The following is an 18112-nucleotide window of genomic DNA, read 5'->3' as shown; positions in this document are numbered from 1 at the left end:
GCAGGTTTGCACACCTTCACATTGAACTTCCAGCTTCTCCACAGTTGTGTCTGGAGTGTGTGAGCTGATGTGTTGAACAGAAATTTCACATGGTTTGGGTGTAAAAGACTTGTGCAGTGCGTGCTGATAAGTGGGCTTGGAGAGAGGCTGTGAGGCTCAGTAACCACTTCAAGTCCGGCAGTGGCCGGGGGCGCCGGAACCCCGCAGCCCCAGTGCAGACGCTGCCGCTCAGATGGTGGGTCAGTGCGAAATGGGATACTGTGACTTAGGTAGATAAGTGCCAAGGTACAGCTTGAGCAGTTCTGCTTAAAAATGTCTTCCCTTTGCTATAAGGATTTTTTGTAAGTTTACAACTAATTTTTGTTTTTCTTGATAATGCTTTTTTTCCCCACATTGTAACAATTGTAACCACATATTTAATGATCTTACCACCTCTGTTTCCTTCTCAGACTGTCCTGGTTTGTACAGTCAATGATTCTCTGCTTGTAATTCAGGACAAGTTAAAGAGCTGTGGAGTAGGGCAAGGGAATGCCGACTAGGATTCAGGGTGTCCTGCAACGGTTTTCACATTATTGAAAGGCTGTGTAAAAACAACAAAAACAAAAAAGCATGTGCGACAGCGAGCTTATGTGACCTCCAAGTCTGAAATATTTACTCTCTGGTTCATCACAGAAAAAAAATCTTTGCTTTAGAGTCCACAGTAAGTGTGCTGGAAGGCTTCTTAAGCACAGCTGTTTACCACGAGCACAGCTCTGCTTTGTTAGAAGTCCAGATGAAGGCCTGGGAGTCACAGTGTTCTCGCTGTTGGTGTTACAGGGGCGTGCCGTGGCACCCAGCTAGAGCTGAGGTTCTCCAGGGTGGTTGTGCAGCTTCCTGAGACCCTTTCAGTGCGTTTGTGAGGCCAAAATTATTTTGTAATAACAGTGCAGCACTGTTTTCCTCTTTCTCTCTGTTGATACCAAAGTTGATAGACGCTAATTGTACAAAAGCAGTGATGGAAGCCCCAGTACCAATCAAGGCAGTGCCACCAAGCTGGTCCAGGTGTTATATTCTTCTCTGCTGTGCATTCAAAATAAAAATGAAGGCCGGTTTCACCTCATGATGTCCTTGATAATGCAGTGCCAATTAATTACTTTTCAGCCCTTGGCTACCTGCCGTTTAATTTCACGTGCAATGAAATGGAAACTATACTTGAAGCACTCTAGGAAAAACACTCATGGAGTTTGAGTTGTGAGCTTTATGCTAGTTACTTTTTTCATGGAAATGCCATTTTCTTGCAAAGTCTAACTGATAAACTTGCTTTGGCAGACATTTTCTTGAAAACTAATGGAGTGAGCCTATTTAAGGAAAGCAACTGTCATTTTTTTGTTGCCAGTGATAAAATTTAAGTTTCAATCAAAAATTAGCATTTTGGGAAACTTTTATCTACCACCAAAAGTTTGGCAGCTTCCCAGTACTTAGCAACTTTTCTGTGGATGTTAGTGGTAATGTTAGTAAATGGGATTTCTTTTTTAAATAATGAAATGTGTCAACAAATATTCTTCAATTGACCAATTCATGTTGCAGAATCATGCCTGGGTAAGATGCATTCAAAGTGTGGGACATTTTTAAGAGTACAAAAAACTCATTGATACAAGTTTAGATTCTATCAGTATATTACAACTAACTTTTAAGAAACTACCACTTGTTTTATTTTGGCACCATATCAAAAAGCAATATCCACAATTAAGGATATTAAAGTACTCCCTATTTTTCTATTTCTGTGGAGGCCAGATTTTCTTGATATTTTCAGCCACAATGATGTATTGTTGATGATCTAATGTAGAAGTGGCTGTGAAGTCCAGCTGTCTTCTAGCTGCACCAGACATTCAAGAAATTTGTAAAAGATGCAAATTGCTGTTGCTTGTCTCTTTACAATTTATGCTATTGTTTTAGAAAATATAATTATTTTAAAATAATTTTATTGTCTATATTTGTGAAATTGATTTTTTATTATTAAGTGAATATTTGAATTTTTCCATTTTAATTACTCATGCAGTAAATATCAGTAGACATAACCCACATACACAAAGGTCTTTGAAGTCTTCTATACTTCTAAGAATATCAAGGTTTGAGACCAAAAGGTTTGAGAACTGCTCATCTAGGGTTTAAGCAATCACTTCCCTAGTATGTCAAAATACAGTAACTGAGAATATTTTTATTAATAATTAAGCATAAGATATATCATTTAAGATAGTTTTTCATTTGTTCTATAATATTGTGATAATTTCCTTAGCTATTTTCCTTTTTGCCGTACAAGAGCAATCTTTTCCATTCTTTTGTTTCCTCCTTTATCAATTCTTACAGCAATGCTGGGGTGAAGACAGCCCTGCTAGAGGCTCATTCTGAAATGGGGAGCACTGAAATTCTGGAAAAGGAGGCCTCAGGAAGTCTCAGTAACGGTACCAGCAGCAACATAGAAGCCGCCAAGAGGCTGGCCAAGCGCCTTTATCAACTCGACAGGTTCAAAAGGTCGGACGTGGCAAAGCACCTAGGCAAGAAGTACGTTCCATTCCAGGGCTGGCGTCTGAGTGCATCCTTATAGGCGTGTGTGTGTATGTGTGTGTGTGTTCTGGTGGCTTCAGTTTTAATAACCAAGTCTATTTTGTTTTCTTACAGCAATGAATTTAGCAAACTAGTTGCAGAAGAATATTTGAAGTTTTTTGATTTTACAGGAATGACACTGGATCAATCTCTCAGGTATGATTAAACATCACCTGTTGTTTGCTTCTAAATAATTAATTCTGAGAATAGAAAATGATGTGCTGAAGGTAAAGTCTGATTTTTACTTTTTTAGACCCACAGTTACTTTGTGACCTTAGCTCAGAGTATATTACGGAGAGTAAACATTGTGGAAAGTGGGGAAAATGTATTGTTTTTGTGAAATTACACATGAACCCATATCCTGCACCAAGTATATGACAGAGTAAAGAATGCTGGCAAAGTAAGGCTTGGGGAAATGGAACCTGTGGGAATTTGGTTTTTGAATGATCAAATTTTTTAAAAAGGCACAGTTTATAGACTGCAGAATTAAAGACTTTTTTCTCTAATTATTTGTTTACAATAGCCTAATAGCCTTTTCAAAGAGTACTTTGAAATTACCTAATGAATGGGATAAAAATCAATATCAGGATAATCAGAAGAAAGTATCTATAAAACTAATTTAGTCAGCGTTACTTGTTGCTGATCTGTTCAAATGGGTTTGGAAACACACTGACCCTCACGTCTCACACCATACTGGACTGTCAATTTCTAAGCGCAGCTGAAGGTGAAACCCAGCCAGCATTTAATCTTATAAACTCTATGATGTGTCAGAGCCTGCAGGAGCTCTGAGATGGTCTTGTGTAACACTCTAGTTTTACAGATCAGGAAACTGAAGCCTGGGAGGTGAAGTGAAGATGTTCAGTTAGAATGCACAGCAGTGACTTAGTCTCCAGCTCTTTGCATGAATCAGGGGTACTTAGAGGTTTTCTGATGAAAACAGGTAGAGGTAGGGGAAAGATCTATATTTTTGCTTCCCTTTCTCATGTGGTTTATAAAAAAAAGTTTAAGATAAATTAAAGTTAGGTCAATATAATTTAGATTAACTGCAAGTAAAGAAGATAGCAACATTTTCATAATCAAATATGGTTTATGATATGTTTTTTTTCAAAAGCAGGTTTTCTTAGGACATTTTAAATAATTTTTTTCTTTCTCATCTCCTGTTTAGGGCAATGCATTACTTTGTCGATACATCTCTAATAGACAGTACTCTCAGTGACTCTGATCTAGATTGGCATTCCTAATTCAAAAAATAAATTAGGGTTTTATTTTCCAATCTCTTCCTCATGTGGCAAGTTAAAGATAGACTGTGGTGATAATAGGCAAAATAAAATTAACAGAAATCTACTGTGCATAAGACAGTATAATTCTAATTTTAATAGTGGGTCAGTGGTGATTACCATCAAGTAACAAAATGACAAAGAAACCTTGTGATCTTTGTCAAGTTTAAGACAGAGATCCCATGGTTATGCATCCAGGCTCCAGTGTTCCTTAGTTTTTTCTGACTCATCTTTAAAAATGGCATCTCCACATCATCTGTGGAAATCACTCACCTTCCCAAGCCTGTTTTTTGATGTATTGGCCACCATGCTGTTGCTCTGTCGTCTTTTATATCGACATTTCCTATAATATAAACATCAATATAAATCTAGTGATTTTTAAAAAATAACTGTGAAATATCTTACCTTGTGTTATTAGTTTCTTATGTTTATATGAATTAAGTTTAACTGTCAAACAGAGTATAGTCACATTTTCTAAAAATTCACCTTTTCCCTTTTACCTCTTTTTTAGGTATTTCTTTAAAGCATTTTCTCTTGTGGGAGAAACCCAGGAACGAGAGAGAGTTTTAGTACACTTCTCCAATAGATATTTTTACTGTAACCCAGATACCATTGCTTCACAAGGTAATCTGATGGAAATGCTTAAATTTCTTCTTTATAACAAGGGCTATTTTTCTCAATATAAAGGTTACATTTTATTGTGGGAAATATGGAAAATTATGCAGAAGAAAATGGAAATCATCGAGTTATGTCTAATTACCTAGAGATAACTGTTAACAGTTTGATTTACTTCCTTCTAGTCTATTTGTACAATACTTTATGTCAAGTTGGAATCATTACAGAATTTTGTTTCCTATTGTCCTTCCCTTGCCTGGTGGGCATGTCTCATGTCATCAAATATTCTTTAAAAACCATGATATTTAATGACTGCATGATATTTTTTACTCTTGTAGTTTCACTGTATTTTCCAGGTCCATAGTATGACAGTATGCTTTCTTTAAATCGCTTATGCTTTGTCACTGAGATTTTAATGTCCATGCACATTGTAATAAATGAAATGCTAGCTTTCCTCTTTCTTCTTCCCATACACCTGATTTCTAAGCTTCTTGATGAAGTGCTTATGTAGTTTTATGGTTAGTTCCAGAAACATTTGCAAATCTCACTGGAGCGCGTGGTATATCTCTAGTGCTTTCTTTAGACATTCATTATTACAACGCTGACCACTGACTCAGGTTTATGATTTTAATGACCTATAATTGTGTTTACTATTTTAAAAAGCAACTTTAAGCTATTTAATTTTTGGTATACTCTATGAAGAGAGAGGAGAAGGCAATGGCACCCCACTCCAGTACTCTTGCCTGGAAAATCCCATGGATGGAGGAGCCTGGTAGGCCACAGTCCGTGGGGTTGCTAAGAGTCGGACACGACTGAGCGACTTCACTTTCACTTTTCCCTTTCATGCACTGGAGAAGGAAATGGCGACCCACTCCAGTATTCCTGCCTGGAGAATCCCAGGGACGGCGGAGCCCGGTGGGCTGCCGTCTATGGGGTCGCACAGAGTCGGACACGACTGAAGCGACTTAGCAGCAACTTAGCAGCATGAAGAGAGATAATGTCTCCATTTCAATTCTTATAATAAGGCCAAGTTTTCAGGGTTTAAAATAAAAAATATTCACTTCCAATTGGAGTGTCTTTCATAAACTGAAGAATTCTAGACGAAGTCACTGAGGCTAGATGCACTAGGAATTATAATTGTCTCTTAACTTCTGTATTGCCAGTTAACATTGTGCCAGTTAACAAAGTGATTGCTCCTGCTGCCTCTGCCCTGCAGGCTGTAGTTAAATTAATTGTCTGATTGTTAAAGTCATATTCTCATCTGTAAAATGGAAACTGTCTTCCTTTATTCTTTTGACTCTGCTAAGACCATTTATTCACCGTATCACTGTTAGTCTTGACAAGAAAATAAAAGGTATAGAAGTGAATTGTTTTTGTTAGAACCTTCTTCAAATCTAAGAAGACACTGACATTCCTAAGTGAAGCAGGGACTATGGATTTGTGTACTCAGTTGGCTGTTGATAAAGATATTTGAGAGTTGGCTGCAGAGTTTTATAAATACTTTCAAGAACTCGTTTTTATATGTATTTAGAATACTGGAATAAATGAACTTTTAGGCATTTAGCAGCATCTGCTTAGAGATATTCTACTTAGAGAAATCACCTACTGAACTCAAAGGTATATTTTGGAAAATAAGGCATCTTTAATTCATGAACTCAGCAGTTGGACAAACTTTTTTGTACATTTAGTATAAATTAATAAGATTTTTCTCCCATCTGCAACTGCTGTACTGTACTTGGATTGAGAATTGCAGGGAGAGAATAGTGCTTTTTCATTCCCTTTATAAAATAAGAAGAGAAAGTAATGTTTCCATGTAAGTGTGAAATGATCTTGCAGGTTTGGGTAACTTATTTCCTTTAAATAGTTAATTTTTAAATCTTCAGTGATTATTTCAGTATTTCACTTTTGTCTGATCAATTGTATCCTGGGCCAGTCAACCTAAATGTTGCCTTAAAGGAGTGGCAAGTGAAAGGATAACTATTCCTGTCTATATATTTTTAGCCAAAGAACTGATATCCAAAGAGTAAACAGTGGAAGATGCACATCTTGGTTTTCTTTAACCTTTGCTTTTTTCCTAATTCACTTTCTTTCTAGAAAATAAAATTTAAAAAATAACAATATTAAATAATTTATTTGCTTTTCCATATCTTATAGAAAATTGAGAAACCGTAAGTAAAAAGAGTAAAATTATAATTTTATTATCCAGAAATAATGATATCTTTTAATATTATGTTATAGATCATTCTAGATGTATTATATTTAAATAGAATCATACTGGATATAATTATTGTGAAATATCTTTCCACTTCAACCTGTGTTTTTGGACCACATTTTTAATGACTTCAACGTAACAGAATTGTGTTTTAGGTGGGTCATATTCACTCACTCCCATTGTCGGCAAGCTTCCTTTAGATATTATTGTATTTTGGGTAGCTCTTTTATTTCATTAGTATTAATATGAAGTCCTTGAAGTAGATTTGCTGTGTCAAAGGACACTGTTTCAAAGCTTTAGACATTTACTGTCAAATTGTCCTCCAGAGGTAGGAATAATTGACTTCATCACCAGTAGAGTTCCAGTCTGTGCACTGAGATTCTTTTAATAATGTTTTCTTATCTATTTTCTATTTCCCCAAATGAATATGATTAATTGTGTCTAGCCACAGGATTGTGTTTTCATAAGTTCTTAATTAAGCATAGGTATGCTGTTTTAATAATATTGAGTCGTCCAACAGGAACTAGTGAATTAATGCTTTCTGTCCTTGTCTCTTCCATTAGATGGAGTCCATTGCCTCACCTGTGCAATGATGCTTCTTAACACAGATCTCCATGGCCATGTAAGTGTAGGGGTGTGGAGCTGTCTTAGAGAGAGAGCTCCAGAATTTCCTGGGCTTATCTTTGCTTTTCTGTTCATACATGTTTACCCTCTGCCTTCTTTTATCTCATTCTCTACATGGCAGGTAGGTAAACATAAATCTTTGGGAAAAGATAGCTTTTTTACTTGCTAGCACTGAGCATAATTTTAAGAAAGTACCACATCGTCTACCTGTCTGGAGTTGTTCTAGCTATAATGCTCATGGACTGTTATCTTCTTTGTCCACTAGATGGCAGACACTGAGCTTTTACTTTTGGTTTTGGTTTTGTGTTTTGGTTAGCTGCAAGGGTTGATAACAGGATAGCAGAAAGAGGATGTTGAGTTAGATCTGAAAGTGTTGACTATGTTTTCATTAAATATAGTAGCAAGTGTTAAGAGCTCAGTTTTTTAAACATCCCTCAGCTTACCTGGTCTTTTGCTTGTTGAAATATCAATATAATCTACTTAAAGTATAGGATGAACTTCTTAAATTTATAATTATAACTAAACTTTCACCTTTCACCGAGGTGGAATTTTAGCTTAAACTGTTTAAGCTAAACAGTTTAGCTTAAACTGTTCATATTAGAGAAAATAAGAAATGTTTCAGTTAAATGTAGATCAAATATAGATCAACATGTACATAGCACAAAAATTATTTCATAGTCCCACATCCATTTATTTTGAAAGAGAAAATCATGTTTCTTATAAGTGGTCTACATCATCCCTTGATTTGCCATATGGTTTTTACCATACAATTAAGAAATCACATTAAAAGAACTGAAACTTAGATAATGGCCCTAATTTGTTCTTCTGTTCCAAAAGGTCACACCTTATTTTAAACAAGAAAAAGGATAACTCCTTTATTGTTCTCCTCTTTAAGAAAGGCAAATGGAGCTGAATGGGGTCATTAAGACAGACTGAGGGGGACAAGCCTCAGTAAAATGTCTTGTGGAAATGAAGGTACTGGGATTCCCACAGCGTGAGCCTTGAAGGGAGTGTCAGAGTCTGACGTTAATTCAACTTGACGTGGAGCTGGCCGGTCAGCATACCGTCCTAACCTGTTTTCCCGTTTCCAGTGAAGCAGGTTTTCACTGCTTTCCAGTGTTCATCCTGCGGTAACAGCTGCGACTCTGTCCCTTCTTTTCCCCTCACTCCGTCTCTTAATCTAACTATCAGCTGAAGGAGACACTTTTGGTTATGCTTGTCCACACGTAACCCTGACCCAGGCCAGTGGGTCCCAGCGTGGGGGATCTTTTTCTCGTCGGCTATCTCGCGGTCCTAGCCACATACGGTAGTTGTGTGTTTACTCTGTTCTGGCTGAGAAAATGTGTAAGGATGAAGAAACGAATCTAGTAACAGTTTGATTCTTTCTTGAAGGTTGAGTACGTCACAGAACCTCTGTAGAAGTAGCTGGATGTGTGCAGGCATTGTTTCCATTAGGGGGCCTCCCTGGCGGTTCAGTGGTAAAGAATCCGCCTGCGGTGCAGGAGACGTGGGTTCAGTCCCTGGGTTGGGATGACCCCCTGGAGAAAGAAATGCCAACTTGTTTCAGTATTCTTGCCTGGAGAATCCCACAGACAGAGGAGCCTGGCAGGCTATACAGTCCATGGGGTCGCAAGAGCTGGACATGACTTAGCAATTAAACTACCACCACCATTTCTGTAAAAAACTGGATTGCTTTTTAAAAAGCTAATATTGTTTTAATAATACTTCCAAATAAACATGTATCTTATTAATCACAGTAATTTGAAACATAGCATTACATAAAGGTGTGAGGTTTGTTATTTATTCAGATAACTCTACACGCTCGACACACAAATGAGACCCCCGGGGGTGTCTTGTGCACAGGTTCAGAACCACAGGTCTTGGATTCACTCCTCTTCCATGTTTGAGAAACTGAAAAGAGATTAAGTGATACATCACACTTCTTTTTGGTAACTGGAATATTAGAGAGAGTTTATATAAGTGAATGGTTTAGTGTTAGCTTGATTTATGCCAATCATACGTAATTAACAACTGATTATAGTGGCAGAATTACATATGAGGAAGCAAATTATGAATACAAATCTCTCTGTATCTTCAAAATCATGTTTTTAGTGATTATTAGTTCTCAGCTTTGTTTTTAAAAGCATGTGCTACATACTGGAGATTGTTGTTTAAGTTTTGTATATTAGACTTTTTTATTCTTGTATACAATGCATGCTGTTACAAGACTGTTGAATATATAGTAGCTGTCATAAAAACTAACCATGTGAAAATGTGTTTCTCTTCTTTTCCTCCTCTGGATTCTTTTTAAAAATAAATTTTCTTTCTAGGTGGTAAGTTTTTAATCCATAATTTTGGATGTAGCTTCTCTTGCATCATGATTGCCTGAATTATGGTACAGTGTCTGACTTACTAGCATGGCTCCTATGAAAGTGAATCATTCATAAAGAATGTAAAGTGAATTATTTCTAACATCTCCCACTTTCACCCTCTCCTTAGACTATACTGCTTAGGCCTCACCTCTCATCACTTAGTCCAGAGCCAGAGTAATCCTCTTGGGAAATGAACTAATAAGCCACCTTCTTTTTCTTCCCTGCCACTGTGCCGTAACAGCAGTGTAATAGCATGACCTTTCTGAGAAGTGCTGAGACAAGCTTGCCCTCACGCTCTCAGTGGGGAAGGTGTAACCTGGGAGGTTCACTTCTTAAGGCTGGTCTTTGAGAATCTTCCTGTGCTATGGAATGATGTGTTGAAAATGCATTGGCATGGGCCTTTGTTCTTTCTGCTAATCTTACTAATAAAATGGTAGAAGGTATACTAACATAGTAAGTCTAATACAGTGTTGTATGTTGGAATGCCTTTCTAGCTTCCCTGTTTCTAGTTTATTCTACCATTAAACAAACACTTTGGTGTTTATGCTCCACTCCAAGTTCGCTGCCATCTGGGTAAGGATCAGAAGTCAGAGCGTGTGGTGTTGGTAAGCTCACCACCCTCAGCCAGGTTACCTACAGAGGTGGTGAGAGGTAACTGAGGAGCTGCGGTAGAGAAGCCCTGGGGGAGGGGTCTCTTAATTACGTACATTTCACTAAGTGGGCCGCAAAAAAGGAGTCTGCAATATATGCAGTATTTTAAATTCACTCAGATGTTATAGTCATTTCACTGGAACTAAAGAATGGTGATTCCCTTCTGTACCTACTTTAAAAAATATGAGTGATTTTTACCATTATTATAGCAATAATGGGGACTTACTTTTACTTATCTGCAAGTGGTTTACTAACCTTCATTAAATAAGTATTTTATAATTGTGGTCACATTTACCAAGTAATTTCTTTTATTTTTAAAATGCCCCTTCGTCTATGAAGTCTGTGTAAGTTAGACTTTTGTACATACAGATCAATTTCTATCAAAACAATAAACAGATTTATTTTTCTCTTGCTCTGTTGGAACTAAGTTGTACTGGGTATTGTTACTATCAACAAGCAGAGAGTTGACACACTATTTTTTAAAGCCTTGCATTTTATTGGAAATAGTGTGAATAAAATGATTTATCATGTTAGAATAGATTCATACCTTTTCCTTCTCTGGGCTAATCTGCAGCTGTGCTCCGTTAACTTCAAGGATCTCTCTTGTACTCCAGTCATATTCACAATCCAGCCTCTTGAACCCAAGACTGAAGACAGGTAGCAGGGCCGGACAGCGGCCAGGAGAACTGGGCCCTGAAATGCAAGGAAGTTTTAGAATAGAACTGAGTTGCAGTAGAGAGTGGGGTAGGTGGAAGCATAGGAGTCGGCCAGTTTCACAGCTAAAAGTTGGAAGGGATCCACAAGACAGTGCCGTCCAGGTCAGGCCATGGTCAGAGGCAGTAGCCAGGGCATTGTTGTAAATCAAGATTTTGTTACAAAATCTGCCCTTTAACACTGAGGCTTGGGATTTTTAGCGACAATTGTATCTGAAGTGTGTCTGTGCTTTCTGGCAGAGCCGGGCTCCTACCACCCCACTCCACCCCCGCCGCACCATGCGTGGGGTGACCGCGCATGGGGGTGGGGAGGGGAGGTGTGGTCCTTCTGGAGTGGTGGCTGCCTGTCTGGGCCGGGCGCTTGCAGGTGCTCTGTCCTGGGGATCCTTGGCCTGCTGCTCATTATCTTCAGGTTTGTTGCACAAGGGAGGACCTTACTGGTTTTTTGGGGGGTTGGGTTATAGGTTGGATAAGGGGTAAAACCAAGGCAAGGACACTGTACTGGTATAGGAAAGAAAGAAGTCAAGGAATACAGTACAGCTTTTGTAACAGGATAATGTTAAAATGTTGTATAGTTCCATTGGAGATAGATCTTAGGAACTCATTATTTTTCAATTTGTAAACTGCGTTGATAATTGTGATAATTCAAAGATGGGCTCTCTAGGACACTGAAATTTTGAAGACTGGGTTAAATATTTGGTTATTATCAGAAGTGGAAAATGACTATTGTAAGACTTGTGATTGAAGAATTTTAATGCTTTTCCTTTTCATGTCGTGCTATCTCGTCTCTCCACCCTGAGGAGCAGCACAGATCTCTGTGAGGTTGCTAGGTAGTCATTTAACACCTCAGGAAACCTCTGTGGGCGCCTGTGGTTGTTGTCCTGGTAACTGACATCTGCCCCCTCCTGCGGCGCTGTGGTCTCTGTGGACCCCTCTTCGTGTCCCTGCTGCCCCGTTTCCTCGGCCCCTCTTCCAGGAGAGCCAGCCCTGGTTGCAGTTTCTTTTTTGATCTGACCCCTGCCCCTCTGTGGACCTCCAGCCATGGGTGATATTTATTTCCAGTAAGCCTCCTCCCCTTGAAGTCCTCTTTTACACACCCTTGGTGCTGCGTCCTTCCTTTTCCGGTTGGACTCTGCAGCCACTCTGACTCCTCCAGACTCTCATCACTGTCAGAGTGGCAACTGCCCAGAATTTTAGTAGGAATGCTTACTTAAACGAGTCAGAGTCAATCACGCACAGGTGGAATTTCCTGGCTTTCATCACTCCTCAGGATGACAGCCTCCCTTTCCTTTTTCCTTCCCTGCATTCCTTCCTCCCTGTCCCTACCCTCTTCTCTTTCTTTTTGGTAGTTCTACTTTTCTTAGGATCTAGTCATGCTTATAAAATACAGCAGGTATAGCTTTCCAGTTGAGTCAGTGCGGCTCATTTAGGGACCTCAGATCCTCTCACTGATTCATTATTCAGCCGCTTTGCCCTTCTCTTTCTTACCAGTGTGTGTTTTTCACATTTGCACAGATCGTTAGTACCAGGTGATAAAGGAAAGCAGATGAAACTCTTATTAAGGCAGGGTTGGCTCTTTCCTCCCGCAGATAGTTTGGGGAAGAGGGGGAATGAGGCTGAGGAAGGGGATAGGAACCACTGACCTCTAACCCTCTTATTTACTTTAATGCCTGTCTTTCTAGACGATCATGTTAGAAGCAGAGATTAGTCTTTGTAATTTAAGAATGAGTCTTTTCCTTTATCTTCTCAAATTTTAGAGGAACTGCTTTTTATGAAGCAGTAATAGAACCTGCTGCTAAACACTTCTCAAGCTTTTTGTCCTCAGGATCTCTTTATACTCTTATATTTTGAGGGCCACCAAAAAACTTTCACTTATATCTGTTAATATTTACCATATTAAAAACTAAATTTGATGATTTAGAAAATTTATTAAATCATTTTAAAATAGCATTAATAAACCAATTAAATGAATAATATACTTCTACCAGACCACCTGACCTGCCTCCTGAGAAATCTGTATGCAGGTCAAGAAGCAACAGTTAGAAATGGACATGGAACAACAGACTGGTTCCAAATCAGGAAAGGAGTACGTCAAGGCTGTATATTGTCACCCTGCTTGTTTAACTTATATACAGAGTACATCATGAGAAATGCTGGACTGGATGAAGCACAAGCTGGAATCAAGATTGCCGGGAGAAATATCAATAACCTCAGATATGCAGATGACACCACCCTTGTGACAGAAAACGAAGAAGAACTAAAGAGCCTCTAGATGAAGTGAAAGGGGAGTGTGAAAAAGATGGCTTAAAGCTCAACATTCAGAAAACTAAGATCATGGCATCTGGTCCCATCACTTCATGGCAAATAGATGGGGAAACAGTGGAAACAGTGACAGACTATTTTTTGGGCTCCAGAATCACTGCAGATGGTGACTGCAGCCAGGAAATTAAGACTCTTGCTCCTTGGAAGGAAAGCAGCTATGACCAACCTACTGCTAAGTCGCTCAGTCGTGTCCGACTCTGTGCGACCCCATAGACGGCAGCCCACCAGGCTCCGCCGTCCCTGGGATTCTCCAGGCAAGAACACTGGAGTGGGTCGCCATTTCCTTCTCCAACCTAGACAGCTTATTAAAAAGCAGAGACATTACTTTGCTAACAAAGGTGTGTCTAGTCAAGACTATGGTTTTTCCAGTAGTCATGTGTGAATGTGAGAGTTGGACTATTAAAGAAAGCTGAGCACTGAAGAATTGATGCTTTTGAACTGTGGTGTTGGAGAAGACTCTTGAGAGTCCCTTGGACTGCAAGGAGATCAAACCCGTCCATCCTAAAGGAGATCAGTCCTGGGTGTTCATTGGAAGGACTGATGTTGAAGCTCCAATACTTTGGCCACCTGACGTGAAGAACTGACTCTTTTGAAAAGACCCTGATGCTGGGAAAGATTGAAGGCAAGAGGAGAAGGGGACAACAGAGGATGAGATAGTTAGATGGCATCACCGACTCAATGGACATGAGTTTGAGTAAACTCCAGGAGTTGGTGAGGGACAGGGAGGCCTTGCGTGCTGCAGTCCATGGGGTTGCAAAGAGTCAGACACAACTGAGTGACTGAACTGAACTGATGAGTAATAATTATACTTAAAATTTAGTGAAAAAAATAGCATTTAAAATTTTTTGCAAATTTCTTTCATGTTTGGTTTAATAGTAGACTGCTAGATTCTCTGCTTCTGTGTTTTGTCTGTCACAGTATATCACAAGTCATGTAGCTTCTAGAATACTCTACTGTAACTTATGAGAGAGAGACTGAAAAATGTTTTTATTGTTATTATGAAAATAGGTTTGACTTCATGGACACCCTGAACAGAATCCCTGAACCATACTTTGAGAATCACTGTGTTACAATATTATTTTCAGTTGCCATATATATTTTTTTCTTCATGCTATTTCTGGCTCCTTTTTCAATGGCAATGTATTATAGAAGTGCTGGGGAAAATCCCAGTAATATTGCAGATATCTCTAAAGGTTGAACTTTTAGCACACTAGCTTTGTGTTTGGGGTTTATGAAAGAGTACTTTGAATATCACAGTTATAGCTTCTTGGTTTGTAAATTTACACAGGATCCTGTTCTGCCAGCTGATCATGTGTATTAAAAAACTGGACACCCGAGGGCAGCAGAAGACAATTAAGCTTACTTGATAGCAACGCATTCAAAACCAAAGCAAAGTAGGAGCTGTCAGCAGAGCTCCAGAGCTGAAGTCATTACCAAGTCAGTAGTATGCTTTTTCAGCACTTACTGTAGCATGTTGGAGGAGGTGGAGTTGCCATGTGGGAGGGTATGCCTGCTGTGTCTTAATATCTCAAGATTTATGAAGCCAGATTTTACCAATGGATCATGAGAGCCTTCAGTTTCTCCGAAAGCATGTTTTCGACAAAGCTTCCAGAGTTTACACTAATAAAAATGAAAAATTTGAGGATTATTTTGCCAATTCTTCAACCTTTCGGTCAGAGTGTAGACTGGGGGCTGCTTCCTGGTGAGTGCAGAGTTGAGATGCCACTTTATCAGCAGCTCACCCGCAGGCCTGAGCGAGGGTCAGGTCTGGGCTGGAGCTCCATGCTCCGAGTGTCGGGGAGGCGGGCTCAAAGCAAAGACGTGGTCACATTTAGGCTCAGTTTGGGCCTGTAGCTTGTATGGTGTCTAAGACGTTGCTAAGAAAGAAACGCTCCATCTTACCTTTTCTCCTTCACTCTCAGTTGACCTCTGAAGTCCGGAGCTGATTATCTCCTGGGGTGGGGAAAAAAATGCCGCCACTTTAACAGAGGGTAAACCTGAAATTAAAGTCCAGAGTATATCGGATGCCGGTGCATTTGCTCCCTCGTGACGTGTCCTCAGTACCGGGGCCACCTCCTTCCAGTTTCTTATAGACTCGTGCTCACGTGTGCAACTCTCTGCAACCCCGTGCACCTTAGCGCACCAGGCTCCTCTGCTGTGAGATTCTCCAAGCAAGACTGCTGCAATGAGTTGCCATGCCCTCCTCCAGGGAGTCTTCCCAACCCAGGGACTGAACCTGTGTCTCCTGCATTGCAAGCAGATTCTTTTACCGCTGGCCCACTGGGGAAGCCCTTCTTATCGACTAAGGGCCTGCAAATTATGCCCCACAGTCCAGCTGGCTTTCCTGAACACGGGCACACACATTTGCAAACTAAAATGACAGTGTTAAGTAGCTGTAACAGGGATCTTACGGCCTGTAAAGCCTAAAATATTTCTTATCTGATCCCTGACAGAAATTTACAGAACTTGTCTCTCCCAGACTCTTGCTCTGCTCTATGAAACCTTCTACTTCCTCCTAAACACAGTAGGTAAGGCTGAGGAGGATCCTTTTACCTAACATTCTAAATGAGAAACGTGTTTACATCCAAGTTACATTTTTCAGACATCATAAATTCATCAAATACTTTATCTCTAAAAGGAAACAAATGGAGAAAACAGCTCTTTATTTTTAAGAAAATATATTTTAAAATGACTATATAGTCATTTTGGGAGAATAACCTTAAATTTGTCTGGGAGTGTGAACCCCCAGTTTGGTTTTTTTTTAACTTTTTGACTAATATTTTCTCTCCTTAAGGATAGTACCTTAATTGGCTAAATTGTCAAGATTCGGCCCTGACTGGTCTTTTGGGATTTCAGATAGAATTCTTTTTCGTGGGTTCTCCATTTTAAGTTTGATTAAAAATGCCTCCTGATTTTAAAGATATGATCTCCAGATTTATATTCTTTGAACATCTCAGATTTGATTGGAAATACTGTATTGATTTCAAAGAATAATTTTTGTGACTTTTGGTGCATAGGAGGCCTTTTCAAATTTCTATGCTTTATTCATTTAATGGGAAAGAATTCAGAATATCAGAAAGTTCTACGAAAGTGCTGCCTTGGCATGCAACTGCCAGCATTTGTTTCAAAGCAGGCTTCCTTTTTCCCAAAGTCGTGATTCAACTTGAAAAGAAAACAGAATAGAATCATGATGCCTATGAACTGTTGAGATACAAAGTCAGTGATTAGAGTAAGCTTTGACAGTATTTGTTTACATAATAGTTTTTCAAATTAACTGATACAATTTGGTATAACAAGGTCTCATAAGTACTCATGAGGACTGTTTCTTGATGGCAAAGACTTCATTTTCCTTTGACTCCCTGATAAAAATAGCATAAAGACTTGGGGAGTCTTTAAACATAGATGTCAGCAAGACGCAAAGTGGACTGATCTGACCCTTTGCTTTTGCTCCTAGACCTCACCTGGAAGAATTACTAGTGGGTCAGAGGAGGACAGTAAGTTGCAGATATAAACAACCTTGACTATTCAGGAAGTTAGCTTACAGAAATAAGAGGATTACAAGAGAATACGATCAACAATTGTATATTAACAAAAGATCATGCAGGTGAAATGGACAGGTTCTTAGAATGATAAATACTGTTGCAACTGAATCAAGGAGAAATAGAAAATCTGAATAGACTTATAACAAATGAAGAGATTTAACTAATAATAAATAAAACTTTCCTCAAAGAAAAGCCCAAGACCAGATGACTTTATTTGTGAATTGTACTAAACACTTGAAGAGGTTTTGATATAAACCCTTCACAAAATCTTCAGAAAAAAATAAAAGGGGAGTGATTACTTTTCGAAGCATTCTATGAGGACTATACTATCCTGATAACAAAACCAAACAAAACTATCACAAGAAAACTAATATCTTTTATGAATAGCCCTGTGAATATAGACTCAAAATTCTTAGAAAAAGGAAAACATGGTCTAGCAGTATATAAAAAGGACTATATATTCTAACCATTTGAGATATATTATAGGAATGCAAGATTGGTTCAACATATGAAAATCAATCTAATGTCCTTATTAATGGAATAAAAGAGAAAGGCCATGATTATGTCAGTAAACACATAAGCATTGTCAAAATCCAACACCATTTTATAACTAAAAGGAAAATATCTAATATGCCAGGAATAAAAAGGAATTTCGTCACTTCCTGAAAATGAGCATTTATGAAAAACTCACAGCTAACATCATACTTTCTGGAAAAGTTGGAAGAATTTTTGTGCCCCAGATCAGAAACAAGGCAAAACGTCTACCCATGCCTCCTCTTTGTTACATACTGAAGATTTTATCCAGGGTGAGTAGGCAAGGAAAAAGAAATAAAATGTCATGATTAGAAAGAAATAAGTAAAATTTTCTCTGTTTGCAGAAGACTTGATCTCTTATATAGAAAATCCTAAGGAATCTACAAAAGGAAAAAAATGATTAGAATCTAAAAACCAGTTCAGCAAGGCTGTAGAATAAAAGTTGAATATACAAAGATCATTTGCATTGCTGATACTAGCAATGAACAATATGAAATGTTTTGTTTACAGTATCATCAGAAATACTAAGATCCTTAAGAATAAACTTAACAAAATAAGATGAATGCATTGACACTGAAAACTACAAAACATTGTTGAAAGAAACCAAGTAAGAGGAAAGTAATTTCATTGTATTGGATTGAAACCCTTAGTGTTAAAGTGCCCTGCT

At 38.6% G+C, this 18112-nt stretch overlaps 1 protein-coding gene and 1 long non-coding RNA gene across 50 annotated transcripts in view; both read left to right on the top strand.

The window, feature by feature from the left end:
- PSD3 (pleckstrin and Sec7 domain containing 3) overlaps positions 1–18112 on the top strand; it is a 540565-nt gene that overhangs the window by 244550 nt on the left and 277903 nt on the right. For 45 of the 49 annotated variants that reach the window (XR_014062388.1, XR_014062392.1, XR_014062391.1 and 42 more), the window contains 4 exons: positions 2347–2541; positions 2659–2739; positions 4372–4484; positions 7251–7309. Coding sequence is in view for 30 of the 49 variants with exons in the window: in XM_081521119.1 (XP_081377245.1) it covers positions 2347–2541; positions 2659–2739; positions 4372–4484; positions 7251–7309 (448 nt within the window). In the remaining 19 variants the exon portion in view is untranslated. Of the gene's footprint in view, positions 1–2346; positions 2542–2658; positions 2740–4371; positions 4485–7250; positions 7316–18112 lie in introns of all 49 variants that reach the window. The other 4 variants (XM_081521122.1, XM_081521134.1, XM_081521129.1 and 1 more) reach the window with 1 other exon arrangement.
- On the top strand, positions 15823–17197 carry LOC145517858 (uncharacterized). Its single transcript, XR_014062410.1, has 2 exons — positions 15823–15897; positions 16824–17197. It is a non-coding gene; the product is annotated as an uncharacterized LOC145517858 (long non-coding RNA).

This window comes from Giraffa tippelskirchi, chromosome 8 (assembly GCF_054371585.1).
Source record: "Giraffa tippelskirchi isolate mGirTip1 chromosome 8, T2T-mGirTip1v1.2.pri, whole genome shotgun sequence".
NCBI classification, from domain to species: domain Eukaryota; kingdom Metazoa; phylum Chordata; class Mammalia; order Artiodactyla; family Giraffidae; genus Giraffa; species Giraffa tippelskirchi.
The sequence above is the reverse complement of the archived record's forward strand: the minus strand, read 5'-3'. Positions and strand labels throughout refer to the sequence as shown.